We start from the raw sequence: 14271 nt of genomic DNA, 5'->3' as shown, positions 1-14271 counted from the left end.
TTTCCATGTCACCCAGCAGCTGCACTGTGTATCACCAACTGTCACATTTAAAAAAATCTACAGGTGACCTGCAAAACATGAACCATGTGGGGTCCTGAGGACCGAGTTTGAGAACCTGTGGTACTGGACGCGACAAGGGCAATAATTAATCGGTGCAGGTAACAACTGAATTACTGCATTGGGCGCACATTAATTATCGCGGCAGTTAAAACAATTGAATCGCCCCCTCTGACAGCTGGAATAGGTAGAAAGAAATACTGCAAAAGCATTAATACACAATATAATTTACAAAGGCAGCTTTGTGTCACGCAAACCTGAATATTTCTGATGCCCTACCTGCAGAGGGCGTAGTGTGATCACAGCAAAACCAAACAACACATTCTGTGGTGTAGCTTGCTTTATTGTTTATGTCCACAAATATTTCCCAAAAAATTACAAAATACTCAAAATGGAGAAAACACAGAAGTCACGAATTTCTGGGTTTCTACCCCCATGGCAAACTACTCCTATATACATTAAAATCTTCAAGATATATATAGAAATGGAGCAGTCTGGATGTACATTCTGCTAAATGGCGCCATGAAACAATTAGCTTTACAGTTTTACACATTGAACGAAGTACGTCCGAAGTTACAAAAATAGGAAAGAACGAAACAAAGTGGAGTGGTAAAAAGTAACAAATAATAACCGAAAGAGACAACAGTCAACTTCTCAACTCTTTTCCTGCCAGCATGGTGAGACCGTGTGTCACCAGGCCCTATGGCAGTAAAAGCTCTAGCCCTTCAGTGCTGGGGAGGTCCTAGTGCCCAATTTACTGCAGGTCTCCTCAACGCCGAACAGGCTGTACACAAAACAGCCAGCAAGGGCAAAGTTGTTAAGCACCCCGACACTTGTGGGATTGGAAGGTAATAAGCAAAACTTATTTATACATTAAAAGAGAGAACAGCCAATATAGCCAACACTCAGATCTTCAGATATATTCTTCATTGTAGTGTAAAATACTATTGCAAGAATGGAAGTAGTAATGCCTTGTGTATGACCTATGTGAAGGATGTCCATATTTTGCTATCCAGACGCTTCTTGATTAAACAAATATAGGCGGTGTAAGGGAGAGAAGTGGCACTCTTTTGCCCAGCATAATTGCTGATGGAACTTCGTTACTCAGTACTAACAGCGTCAGCACTGCCGTGCAGGCATTGTAAAGAGGTCCCTTTTTTTGTCGGTCACCATTGAGGAACCAGAGGACCAATTATGAAGTGAAGAGGTGCTTGACACTGACCTTTATGCCTTGTCATCTGCTGCAGCCCTGAGAAGCTTGCTGCCAAGAGATTAACAGTCGGTATGGTAGGAGTGGTGCCTGGATTTGGGAAATGAGTTTGCTGGGATACTCAGTGGAAGAGAATTTTCTTCAGCGTCTGGACAACTGTTTTACAACAACAGCCGTCTGCATGAGCAGCACATTGAGTTGTAGCATGAATTAGGCAGCCTTGTGCATCTCCCACCCTCTGACACATCACATGGTGGACAAGCACTTACTAAGTATATACCTTCATGTCTCTTATCCGCACATCCAAAGTGCTTTTATTGTGTTAAAGGCCTGCCGCTTGCGGGACAGAGGATACAAGTAGATGAAACATACAAACAAAAAAAATGACACAACATAAAAAAAAAGAAAAGAAAAACAACCAACAACGAAAAAACAAAACAGCCCAGGTTAAATAGAATCTGTACAAATAAAACCCTTGGCATTAAGTATAGCAGGACCCAAAACACTAAAATATAGGAGGCTTTCCTTATAAATTAAATAATAAAAGTTCTAACCCTGCAGAAACTTTAATGCTATAAAGTGAAGATACGCACAAGCCTGTGTGCGTTTTGCCTCTACAACTTAAAACGCTGTAGCCCCTATCTACAAGTGAGACACGCAAATTAGGACAAAGAAAAAAAACAACAACAAAAAACACAACAGGGAATTCCTCTCTTCAGATATCACCCACATTCTGCAACAGAGGAAAACCAGATTCTTCCTTTACAACAATTATGAATGTGGACTATTCAGGTTCAGACATTGATGCTGTGGTGTAAGCAGGGAAACCAGCAGGAGATGGTTGTTAAAGAACGAAACACGGGTTTGTGATTTTGGCTTTACCAATGACACATTGGTAAAACTGAGTATTTCTGTGGTTATATTCTCTTAAGTTCTTAACCACTTTGCTGCCATAGGTTTAATGTCACAGGTCCCAGTGGCAATGAAGAGGTTAAAGGGAATTCACAGGTAGTAACTGCGATGCAGGGACAGGAACAGAAAGGATGTTTGCGGATACCATTCCCCTAGTCCTTACTTGTAATGTATTTACAGGATGTGGACAGACTGGGGCAACTTTGTACAATGACTCAGGTCTCCTGCTGACGTAATAAAATAAAGGAATAATCTGTGTCACAGCACAGGAGGTCCAAGAGTGCTGGCGGATTATGTCACTTTGTTTACCAAGCATCCGGCTTCAGTTACACACAGTGTGTAATATATGGGGGTAGCATCTCCAGAGTATGAGGTGTTCAATCTGTTGTCAAATGTGCAATGTTGTCCCCACCTCTCCCCAAACCTGCTCCCTCCCGAGGCTGGGGGAAGAATGCGTCATGCAAGGGACTGCCAGTCTGGTGTTGAGGAGTCTTCTTTACAGATAACGTATATGACAAGTCTTAAATATAGGAGGAATCTGGCAGCCTCTAGGGACCCGTTGTGTGGAGTCTGACTCTCCAAAGGGAGCTGGAAGGGAGGAAGAGGTCCTGAATCATCTGTGTTACAACTGCTTGTCCCCTTCTTTTTTCAGGCGACTGAAAAAAAGGAAAACGCATTAGTAGTTTTTACCTTGTGAAACTGGTGACCAAAACTATAGTGCATAATCTTTACATTATAGCTACATAAGAAAGTGATATCAATCTAAGTTATTCAAAAACTGCAGGGTAAATAAGAGGGTTGGAAAATGTGCTGGTGCAAAGGAGGCCCTCACCTGTAGTAATCTTCTTGGCTGGGTAAGTGGCCACCATGCATGTGGGGGTGACCATGTAACCACTGCTGTTCCATTGCCAACCTCTGTAGCTCAGCTGACTGTGCATGCATAGCCTGTAGCTGGTGAGCAGCAGACATTGGTGGAGGGAGACCTGCTTGTAAGTCCCGGGGGTAATGGGCACCTGGAAGAAACATCATATGTTAGGATCATAGGTGAAGCGGGGGAAGGGGGGGGGGGGGGGAAGGGGGCTACATGGTCACTGCAATTTTAATTTAGATATACAGACCTCTGGTCATTTTACGGTATAATAGAAGGATTCTCGTTTTATGGTGCAAGTGTTAATAAAAAAAATACCACAAAAAAAACAAAAAAACAACCTACTGCTCAACACCGACCTCTACATAAGGGTGCTTGGCCATTACTCATCAATATTACTTTGAAAATGCAATATTGCCGAAGGGACACTGATACAGCTACTCTTTCTCATTCACAGACGTGAGATTTAAGGTGCATACACACGGTGAGATAAATCTGTAAGATTTTGACTATATAGTCAAACTCTTAAGGAAAGTTAGTGCATAGCTCAAGGTGTTAGGCAGCTAGTGATCCTGATGTGCGGTCCCGTGAGGTCGGTATCGCAAGGCTAGATAAACTGTGTGCGCAAGTCAATCGAAGTCCAAGCTCCGGAGAGAACTTTATACACATTGGCCCTATCAGAGGCTGTGCTCAAACACTGGCCCTATCAAAGGCTGTGCTCAAACACTGGCCCTATCAGAGGCTGTGCTCAAACACTGGCCCTATCAGAGGCGGTGCTCAAACATTGGCCCTATCAGACGCTGTGCTCAAATACTGGCCCTATCAGACGCTGTGCTCAAACACTGGCCCTATCAGAGGCGGTGCTCAAACATTGGCCCTATCAGACGCTGTGCTCAAATACTGGCCCTATCAGACGCTGTGCTCAAACACTGGCCCTATCAGAGGCTGTGCTCAAACACTGGCCCTAACAGAGGCGATGCTCAAACACTGTCCCTATCAAATGGGGTGCTCAAACATTGGCCCTATCAGAGGCGATGCGACAGCAATGATACAATTATAAGCATTGCATTTTACAGGTAAACGGATATTCTCATATGTTCCAGCAGGAATTCATTATCTGGTGTCCAATATGCCTGTATAAAAGCAGCCCTGTACATGGGATTTTCTAATGAACTGACATTTGTTGTAAAAATTGGACCATTACATATAAATATACAGAGATGATATAATATAGTGATGTGTCTCAAATTAATGCTACCTAATATTCAAAATAAGTGTTTGTTCTTATTGTATAAGGTTATGTATGCATGTCAGGCTTGCATTAACAGGGAGTCTTTAAGAGGGCGATTCTAGTGTTTTTTGAGCAACGATTCTAAAGTTTTTTGGCCAAAGATAATTAATGGATACCTGACTGAGGAATTCAATTGTTTTGGTCTGCTATTAATTGCCGCGCTTGTCATGCCCATAAGTACAAGGTTTAGCTGCACAAATGGGCAAAAGGTTCAGTTTGGCCGCCCAGAAACCAGACCTTTCACACATTTCTGCTCGCCATACACAGTGGGCGTTTTTGCCCAGCGTGTATGCACAGTGATGATCGCTGACATCGCTGGGCTGAAAAGCGCTCAGTGCATACACACACACGGAGCACTTTTCCCCCGCTGCCCAGCAATGTCAGCCGGGGTGAGCGGCTTTCCATAGCAGGATGCGATGGAAAGCCGCTCACCCCGCCGTTCATGTACTGGTAATACCAGTAAAGCGCTCACCGCTCATCGTTTGGGCAGACACACTGGGCGGCTTTGAGCTGAAAGCAGCTCAACACACCAAAAGCGAGCTGCTTTCAGCTCAAAATCGCCCAGTGTGTATGGGCCTTAGATGTTCAGCTAACAGACAGTAACAGCTTGAAACAAGATACATAACATAGCAATATTCATGTCATGTGTTTCATACGTATAAAGATGGCTTATCACATTGGATCACCTAGTATTAAATAAAATTGGCTGTATACCACCCCCTGGCTCTACATTGTGAGGAATTCAATTGCGCCTCAAGCCCCATGCTGGCCGTATATATTAATGGACGTCTATAAAAGCAATACAATTGTTGCTCTGATCAGACATCCAGTAGCATGTAACGCGGCTGAAAGTACTGGGTTTAGCCTCGCAAAGCAGCTAAACCAGTCTAAAAATCTCTATTGCTTGTCTAAAGTCGGGGTTTGGGCTCAAACACTAAGGACTTTTCACACATTTTCATCGCACATCCGGAGGCTGCAAGAAAAAACATGTGACTGCTGCGTCTAATGGGCACCTGATCTAAGCAATAATTGAATTGCTCTGATAAATGCCCATTACTATAGACGGCCAGCATGGGGGCAAAAGACGCAAGTGAATTCCCCTCATTGAGAGTAAGCCTGGAGAAAGAGCGCTGCGTTGCAAAGGGGGCACCTCTCAATTATATGCACATTGAATAACAAAAACGAAGCCTTCACCCCGATCTACTTATGCAAGCTCCTCAGCCAGTTAATGTAAAACCATTCATTACTAGGAGCTGCATGTTAGTTTGTAAATACTGACCGAAAACTGGGTGTCGTAACATTTCGTGTTCGTGAGGTGGTTGTGCCAGCAAAGAGTTGGGGATGGCCCCAGGAGGGTACGGGAAGCGTGCTAAGTGAGGTCCAGCTCCCAGTGGGTCAACCAGTGGATGAACAGGACCGGCTGAACCTGGAATAGAATGAATGGGTTATTTCAGTTGAACAGTTTCCCCCATACTAGAACAGGAACACAACACGTCATACATTAGAGAGATCGGGACTGGGAGATTGGGGTTTTGCGAGCTCGGGAAAGGATCTGCCCTCACTAACTGTTAATTAGCAGCCAACTTGTTAAGCCAAGGACATGCAAACGGTGTAGAGCTTTATTACCCATAGAAATCTTTTTGCCAGTCAAAAACTTACCTTATATATAAAAGCTCTGGCTCTATAATGAGCAACAAGATGCCTTTGTATCCTACCTGGCTGCATTACCTATTTTACAGCATTTCACATACACGCTGTGCACCTCAGAACTGTAACCTAGCACAGTATCTTCATAAACAGCTGCCACTAGCAGACCCAATTCTCCATAATCACAACAGCACAACATGCACTTACAGCAGCTACTTTTACTATTCAGTCTACGAAGACATTCCATGTACTCTGAAATAAAAAATAAGTCTTGAATGTAAAACACGGATTGGAAAACATTGCGGACACAGCATACACAAACACCACTACAGTTAGCTGGTTAAACTAAACTTACACTTTATACTCTGTGTTCTACCCAAAATCAATTTTAGGAGAGAATGGCCGGCTTTATTTATTTATTTTCATGCTGCCTGTCACTATCCTGCTCCAGGGGTGATTCAGCCAAAATCAGAGTTGCCCTGTATGTTACGATGAGATAATAGAGATCCCTCCCCCCCATTCTTAAGAAGCAGCGCCTGGTTTGGACGGCGGGAACATCACAGAGAGCAGACAGAGCGTACAGCATTGCGTCTCAGTGCACAGTGTCCAGCCAGCAAGTGGACATTATCTGCAAGAGTCAATAAAAATGATAGCAACATTTTTCATTATTGATCAGTATTACATTGCCCCACCCAGCTGGCAGGATTTTCTGGGGAGAATACTTTCTGCAGAGCATTTTGAGACCTCTTCAACCCAGAGGGCCCTACACACTGGCCGATTAGCCCCCGATGGACAACCCGGCGGTGGGGGTTAAGTTTTTTCACTCCCCCCATCACCCGGCCCCATAGCCCTGCATGCTAATATGGACGATATTGTGTCCATATTGGTTTGCAGGCATAAACGAGCCGGCACCAATGATGAACGAACGCACATCGTTCATCATTGGTGCATACACACTGAAAGATATCTCGTTCATATCTTTCAGTGTAATCGGCCAGTTTGTAGGGCCTATAAAATCAGGATTTTGGTACTTACCGATAAATCCCTTTCTCTGATTCCACAGGGGCCACTGGAGCGTAGTTACAATAGGGAAATAGTAGGCAGTAATTGGGAGCTGGCACTTTAAAATTCTCACACTGTGGCTAGCTCCTCCGCTACTATCTCCCCTCCAAGCCAGTCTACGTAAAACTGTGCCCGAGGAGAGCTGGAATAAACAAACCGTAAGGTAGAGGAGGTTAATGAAGCCCTGTAAACCAGGATAACACAAAACCAACCTGGAACAGAACTTAACAAACAACCGGCTAGCCCGAACTCAACAAGCAGTCATATGGTGATCTGCAAACCGTTAAGCAAAAAACAAGGAGGAACAGCGCTGGGCGGGCGTCCAGTGGCCCCTGTGGAATCGGAGAAAGGGATTTGTCGGTAAGTACCAAAATCCTGATTTCTCCTTCATCCACTAGGGGCCACTGGAGCGTAGTTACAATGGGGACATCCCAGAGCTCCCAAATCGGGTGGGAGAGCGCTGAGAGTCCTGTAAAACCGCTCGGCCAAACTGTGATGCAGAGGCCGCAAAAGTGTCAAACTTGTAGAATTTGACAAAACGAATGTCGGTCCGACCAAGTAGCCGCCCGACAAAGTATTCATGGAGACCCCACGGGCAGCTGCCCACGAAGGTCCCACCACGCGCGTAAAGTGCGCTGAAATGGTCAGATGTATCCAACAGCCCAGCATATGTTGGGACCCCGGCTATTTAGTACGGGAGCATCGTACAGAATAAAGAAGAAAAAACCCTTCGTCGAATAGCCTAAGACCTCTGTAGAGAGAGTCAGTGAGCCCTGACAACATTCTAAGAGGACTGAAAAAAAACACTAGTGTCAGATTTATATGAAAAACGGACATCCCCTTTGGAAGAAACGACCGCTGAGGCCGAAGCTCAGCCGGGGGAGTTGCTAATAGAGTACTCCCTGAAAGAGAGCCCGAACTTACGGTCGCCAGGCTAATTTCTTTTGGAAGAAAACCGAAAAAGGCAGAGACCTAAAATTCAGGTCAATGTGGTTTGAAGCGCAGCGGAGCAAAACCTCCCAGAGAAACCAAAGATGACGGCTGAATGGTAACTGAAAGAAAGGGAAAACCCCCTTTTATCCTTATTATGTCCCATACAGTTTTCCAAAAGTGGCAAAAGCGAGAAGAGGTAACAGACTCCTGAAATCGGGGCCTAGTAGGCCTAACCGAACTAAGGAACTCCTCCCTTCTGAGGTCTCGTGAACAGTCACACGGTTAAATGAAACCCGTGTAAGATTGAACAAAGAAAAGGACCCTGTTGAAGTAGACAGTCCAGTCTAGGTAGGAGCCAAGGCTCCTCTACTGACAACAGGTGTAGCCGTATCTTCAAGTCATAGGTGGCCCAACCAGAGCCACCGAGAGGACTAGCACGCATATTCCCCTCCTGTGTTACCGAAAGTGAGGTAGAAATAGAAAAGGAGGCAGGATAGAATAACCAGAAACTCCCAGGAGCCCTGAGGGCATCCTCGGCTACTACCACCAGAGCTCACGTCCGTGAGTAGAAAAGGGTTAAAGAGTCAGTCAGAAACGCCCTGAGGTCGATTCGAAATCTCCGCCCACAGCAGACCAGCTAACAAAACTCCAGGGAATGTTCCCTCACCCAGGAGTCTGACCTGGTGGCCTGACCTGGAAAGAAGATTGTTGTCCCCCGCTCAGAGGGGAATGTAGGCGACCACTCATTGCGTCGCAACTTGTGTTGAGAAAACGTCTACGAGGAGCATAAATTGGATCTGTGTGGAACCAGAAGCTCCTGGATCCTCCGGATTTTCAGAAGCCACGTAATGTACAGAGTGGGATAGTAGCAGTAGATTGTCCCATTAGGGAACCAACGTCACCCCCTTGAAAAAGAGTTATTCTGTGATCTTCCTGAACCCTGTGGGAGCGGAAGAGAGACCGAAAGGAAAGGACTTACAGTGAAAATGAGAATCCTGTAATGCGACTGAGTAAAGCCCGATGAGGAAACCCAACGGAAATCAGTAAACAGGCATCCCTGAAGACAAGGGACGCGTAAAACTCCCTTTCTTGTTCAAACTAGCAATCACAGACTGAAAGGATTCTAAGGCCAGAATAGGCCTGGCCCAGCCCACTGGCGTCGGAACGTGAAAATACAAAGGCCTGAGAACTGTCCCGATTCAAATGATATGTAAAAAACAGGGATCAACACCCTCTGCGGTTAGAAGCATATGGAGCGCCGCCTGCAGTATGACTCTCTTGTCATCGTAAATCGGCCGACCCCTGCCGAGGGACTCCCGAGACGGTTGTACTCCAAAATCTAGTCTGTAACCGCCCAAGCCTTCTTCCACCTACCTGCGCCTACCCTGGGACCCTCCAGGTGGTAGGAAAGTCTGACCTGTAGCGTGTGTATAGGATGATGTAAAATCAGACTGGACCGAGGATGTTGAACCTCTGCTTCAGCTTTGTTTTTTTTGTTTTTTTTTAGATCCCCTGGTGACGGAGATATTGCCCGTGTGGAGTCGAAAGCTTGAAAGGGTCCGGTAAAAATATAGAGGAAAGACCGGTAAAGGTCTGTCTTGGAGCTGGGGCAGAAGTAGGAGAAAGCAAAGTGGACTTGCCTCCAATGGTTCAAGAAAATAAGAATTTACTCACCGGTAATTCTATTTCTCGTAGTCCGTAGTGGATGCTGGGACTCCGTAAGGACCATGGGGAATAGCGGCTCCGCAGGAGACTGGGCACAACTATAAAGAAAGCTTTAGGTCTAACTGGTGTGCACTGGCTCCTCCCACTATGACCCTCCTCCAGACTTCAGTTAGGATACTGTGCCCGGAAGAGCTGACACAATAAGGAAGGATTTTGAATCCCGGGTAAAGGTGGGTACACACTATTAGATATATCTGCAGATATATCTATGTACGGATCGGGCAGTGTGCTGTGCATACACACTGCCCGATCCGTCGGGGGACTGACGTCATGAACTGGGCGGGTGCTCGCGCCCGCCCAGTTCACCTGTCAATCGCCGCCGGCCGCCGCAGCATGTGTACGGGCAGTCGGCCGACCGCCCCGTACTCACACAGCGACGCGCCAATATATCGTTAGATATATTGGCTGTCGGCTGTGCTGTGCGGCCGACGCGATACGTCTGTGAACGACGGAGTTCACAGACGTATCGCCCGTACACACTGGCCGACGGTCCCGCGATGTATCGGCCGTTCAAGAGAACGGCCGATACATCGACCAGTGTGTACGGGCCTTAAGACTCATACCAGCCACACCAATCACACCGTATAACTCGTGATACAATACCCAGTTAACAGTATGATAACAACTGAGCCTCTCAACAGATGGCTCAGCAATAACCCTTTAGTTAAGCAATAACTATATACAAGTATTGCAGACAATCCGCACTTGGGATGGGCGCCCAGCATCCACTACGGACTACGAGAAATAGAATTACCGGGGAGTAAATTCTTATTTTCTCTGACGTCCTAAGTGGATGCTGGGACTCCGTAAGGACCATGGGGATTATACCAAAGCTCCCAAACGGGCGGGAGAGTGCGGATGACTCTGCAGCACCGAATGGGCAAACTCTAGGTCCTCCTCAGCCAGGGTGTCAAACTTGTAGAATTTAGCAAACGTGTTTGACCCCGACCAAGTAGCTGCTCGGCAAAGTTGAAGAGCCGAGACCCCTCGGGCAGCCGCCCAAGAAGAGCCCACCTTCCTCGTGGAATGGGCTTTCGCTGATTTAGGATGCGGCAGTCTTTTCAGGGCCCTGACTACGTCCAACAACTTGGAAGCCTCCAAGTCTTTTGTAGCCGCAGGCACCACGATAGGTTGGTTCAGATGAAACGCTGATACCACTTTAGGGAGAAACTGGGGACGAGTCCTCAATTCTGCCCTATCCATATGGAAAATCAGATAAGGGCTTTTACATGACAAAGCCGCCAATTCTGATACACGCCTGGCCGAAGCCAAGGCCAACAACATGACCACTTTCCACGTGAGATATTTAAAATCCACGGTTTTAAGTGGCTCAAACCAATGTGACTTTAGGAAATCCAACACCACGTTGAGATCCCAAGGTGCCACTGGAGGCACAAAAGGGGGCTGAATATGCAGCACTCCCTTAACAAAAGTTTGAACTTCAGGTAGTGAAGCCAGTTCTCTCTGGAAGAAAATCGATAGAGCCGAAATCTGGACCTTAATGGAACCCAATTTTAGGCCCATAGTCACCCCTGATTGTAGAAAGTGCAGGAAACAGCCCAGCTGAAATTCTTCCGTTGGGGCCTTCCTGGCCTCACACCACGCAACATATTTTCGCCATATGCGGTGATAATGGTTTGCGGTAACTTCTTTCCTAGCTTTAATCAGCGTAGGAATGACTTCCTCCGGAATGCCCTTTTCCTTCAGGATCCGGTGTTCAACCGTTATGCCGTCAAACGCAGCCGCGGTAAGTCTTGGAACAGACAGGGCCCCTGCTGCAGCAGGTCCTGTCTGAGCGGCAGAGGCCATGGGTCCTCTGAGATCATTTCTTGAAGTTCCGGGTACCAAGCTCTTCTTGGCCAATCCGGAACAATGAGTATAGTTCTTACTCCTCTTCTCCTTATTATCCTCAGTACCTTTGGTATGAGAGGAAGAGGAGGGAACACAAACCGACCGGTACACCCACGGTGTCACTAGAGCGTCCACAGCTATCGCCTGCGGGTCTCTTGACCTGGCGCAATACTATTCTAGCTTTTTGTTTAGGCGGGACGCCATCATGTCCACCTGTGGCCTTTCCCAACGGTTTACAATCAGTTGGAATACTTCTGGATGAAGTCCCCACTCTCCCGGGTGGAGGTCGTGCCTGCTGAGGAAGTCTGCTTCCCAGTTGTCCACTCCCGGAATGAACACTGCTGACAGTGCTAACACGTGATTTTCCGCCCATCGGAGAATCCTTGTGGCTTCTGCCATCGCCGTCCTGCTTCTCGTGCCGCCCTGTCGGTTTACATGGGCGACCGCCGTGATGTTGTCTGACTGGATCAGTACCGGCTGGTTTTGAAGCAGGGGTTTTGCCTGACTTAGGGCATTGTAAATGGCCCTTAGTTCCAGAATATTTATGTGCAGGGAAGTCTCCTGACTTGACCATAGTCCTTGGAAGTTTCTTCCCTGTGTGACTGCCCCCCAGCCTCGAAGGCTGGCATCCGTGGTCACCAGGACCCAGTCCTGTATGCCGAATCTGCGGCCCTCTTGAAGATGAGCACTCTGCAGCCACCACAGCAGAGACACCCTTGTCCTTGGAGACAGGGTTATCAGACGATGCATCTGAAGATGCGATCCGGACCACTTGTCCAACAGGTCCCACTGAAAGGTTCTTGCATGAAACCTGCCGAATGGAATCGCTTCGTAGGAAGCTACCATTTTTCCCAGGATCCGCGTGCAGTGATGCACCGACACCTGTTTTGGCCTCTGACTAGAGATGACAGCTCCTTGGCCTTTTCCTCCGGGAGAAACACTTTTCTCTGTTCTGTGTCCAGAACCATCCCCAGGAACAGTAGACGTGTCGTAGGGACCAGCTGTGACTTTGGAATGTTTAGAATCCAGCCGTGCTGTTGTAGCACTTCCCGAGATAATGCTACCCCGACCAACAACTGCTCTCTGGACCTCGCCTTTATCAGGAGATCGTCCAAGTACGGGATAATTAAAACTCCCTTCTTTCGAAGGAGTATCATCATTTCGGCCATTACCTTGGTAAAGACCCTCGGAGCCGTGGATAGACCGAACGGCAACGTCTGTAATTGGTAATGACAATCCTGTACCACAAATCTGAGGTACTCCTGGTGAGGATGGTAAATGGGGACATGCAGGTAAGCATCCTTGATGTCCAGTGATACCATGTAATCCCCCTCGTCCAGGCTTGCAATAACCACCCTGAGCGATTCCATCTTGAACTTGAGTTTTTTTATATATGTGTTCAAGGATTTCAAATTTAAAATGGGTCTCACCGAACCGTCCGGTTTCGGTACCACAAACATTGTGGAATAGTAACCCCTTCCTTGTTGAAGTAGGGGCACCTTTACTATCACTTGTTGTGAATACAGCTTGTGAATTGCCTGTAACACTGCCTCCCTGCCTGAGGGAGTGGTTGGCAAGGCAGATTTGAGGAAACGGCGGGGGGGAGACGTCTCGAATTCCAGCATGTACCCCTGAGATACTACTTGAAGGATCCAGGGATCCACCCGTGAGCGAGCCCACTGATTGCTGAAATATTTGAGACGGGCCCCCACCGTACCTGGCTCCGCCTGTGAAGCCCCAGCGTCATGCTGTGGACTTAGAGGAAGCGGGGGAGGACTTTTGCTCCTGGGAACTGGCTGTATGCTGCAGTTTCTTTCCCCTACCTCTGCCTCTGGGCAGAAAGGACGCGCCTTTAACCCGCTTGCCCCTATTGGGCCGAAAGGACTGTACCTGATAATACGGTGCTTTCTTTGGTTGTGAGGGAACATGGGGTAAAAATGTAGACTTCCCAGCTGTTGCTGTGGAAACGAGGTCCGAGAGACCATCCCCGAACAACTCCTCACCCTTATAAGGCAGAACTTCCATGTGTCGTTTGGAATCTGCATCTCCTGTCCACTGCCGAGTCCATAACCCTCTCCTGGCAGAAATGGACATTGCACTAATTTTGGATGCCAGCCGGCAAATATCCCTCTGTGCATCCTTCATGTATAAAAGTGCATCTTTTATAAGCTCTACGTTTAGCAATATAGTGTCCCTCTGTCTAGGGTATCTATATATTCTGACAGGGAATCTGACCACGCAGCAGCAGCACTGCACATCCAGGCTGAAGCAATAGCCGGTCTCAGTATAACACCTGTGTGTGTATATATAGATTTCAGGATAGCCTCCTGCTTTCTATCAGCAGATTCCTTCAGGGCGGCCGTATCTGGAGACGGTAGTGCCACCTTCTTTGACAAGCGTGTGAGCGCTTTATCCACCCTAGGGGATGTTTCCCAGCGTGACCTATCCTCTGGCGGGAAAGGGTATGCCATTAGTAACCTCTTAGAAATTACCAGCTTTTTATCAGGGGAAGCCCACGCTTCTTCACACACTTCTTTCTAGGAGCTCAGGAGAGCCCCTAGTGTGCATCCAGCTTAGCCGGGCACAAGATTCTAACTAAAGTCTGGAGGAGGGTCATAGTGGGAGGAGCCAGTGCACACCAGTTAGACCTAAAGCTTTCTTTATAGTTGTGCCCAGTCTCCTGCGGAGCCGCTATTCCCCATGGTCCTTACGGAG

The 14271-nt window shown here is 47.3% G+C and overlaps 1 protein-coding gene across 12 annotated transcripts in view; it reads right to left on the bottom strand.

Moving 5' to 3' along the window:
- Positions 1-379: 379 nt before the first annotated feature.
- RERE (arginine-glutamic acid dipeptide repeats) overlaps positions 380-14271 on the bottom strand; it is a 719262-nt gene continuing 705370 nt past the window's right edge. For 10 of the 12 annotated variants that reach the window (XM_063943111.1, XM_063943110.1, XM_063943109.1 and 7 more), the window contains 4 exons: positions 6193-6237; positions 5618-5764; positions 3012-3192; positions 380-2835 (listed from right to left, as the gene is read on the bottom strand). In XM_063943111.1, coding sequence (XP_063799181.1) covers positions 2802-2835; positions 3012-3192; positions 5618-5764; positions 6193-6237 — 407 coding nt within the window. In that variant the 3' untranslated portion in view covers positions 380-2801. The remainder of the gene's footprint in view (positions 2836-3011; positions 3193-5617; positions 5765-6192; positions 6238-14271) is intronic. The other 2 variants (XM_063943115.1, XM_063943117.1) reach the window with 1 other exon arrangement.

This window comes from Pseudophryne corroboree, chromosome 10, assembly GCF_028390025.1.
Source record: "Pseudophryne corroboree isolate aPseCor3 chromosome 10, aPseCor3.hap2, whole genome shotgun sequence".
Taxonomy (NCBI): Eukaryota; Metazoa; Chordata; class Amphibia; order Anura; family Myobatrachidae; genus Pseudophryne; species Pseudophryne corroboree.
The sequence above is the reverse complement of the archived record's forward strand: the minus strand, read 5'-3'. Positions and strand labels throughout refer to the sequence as shown.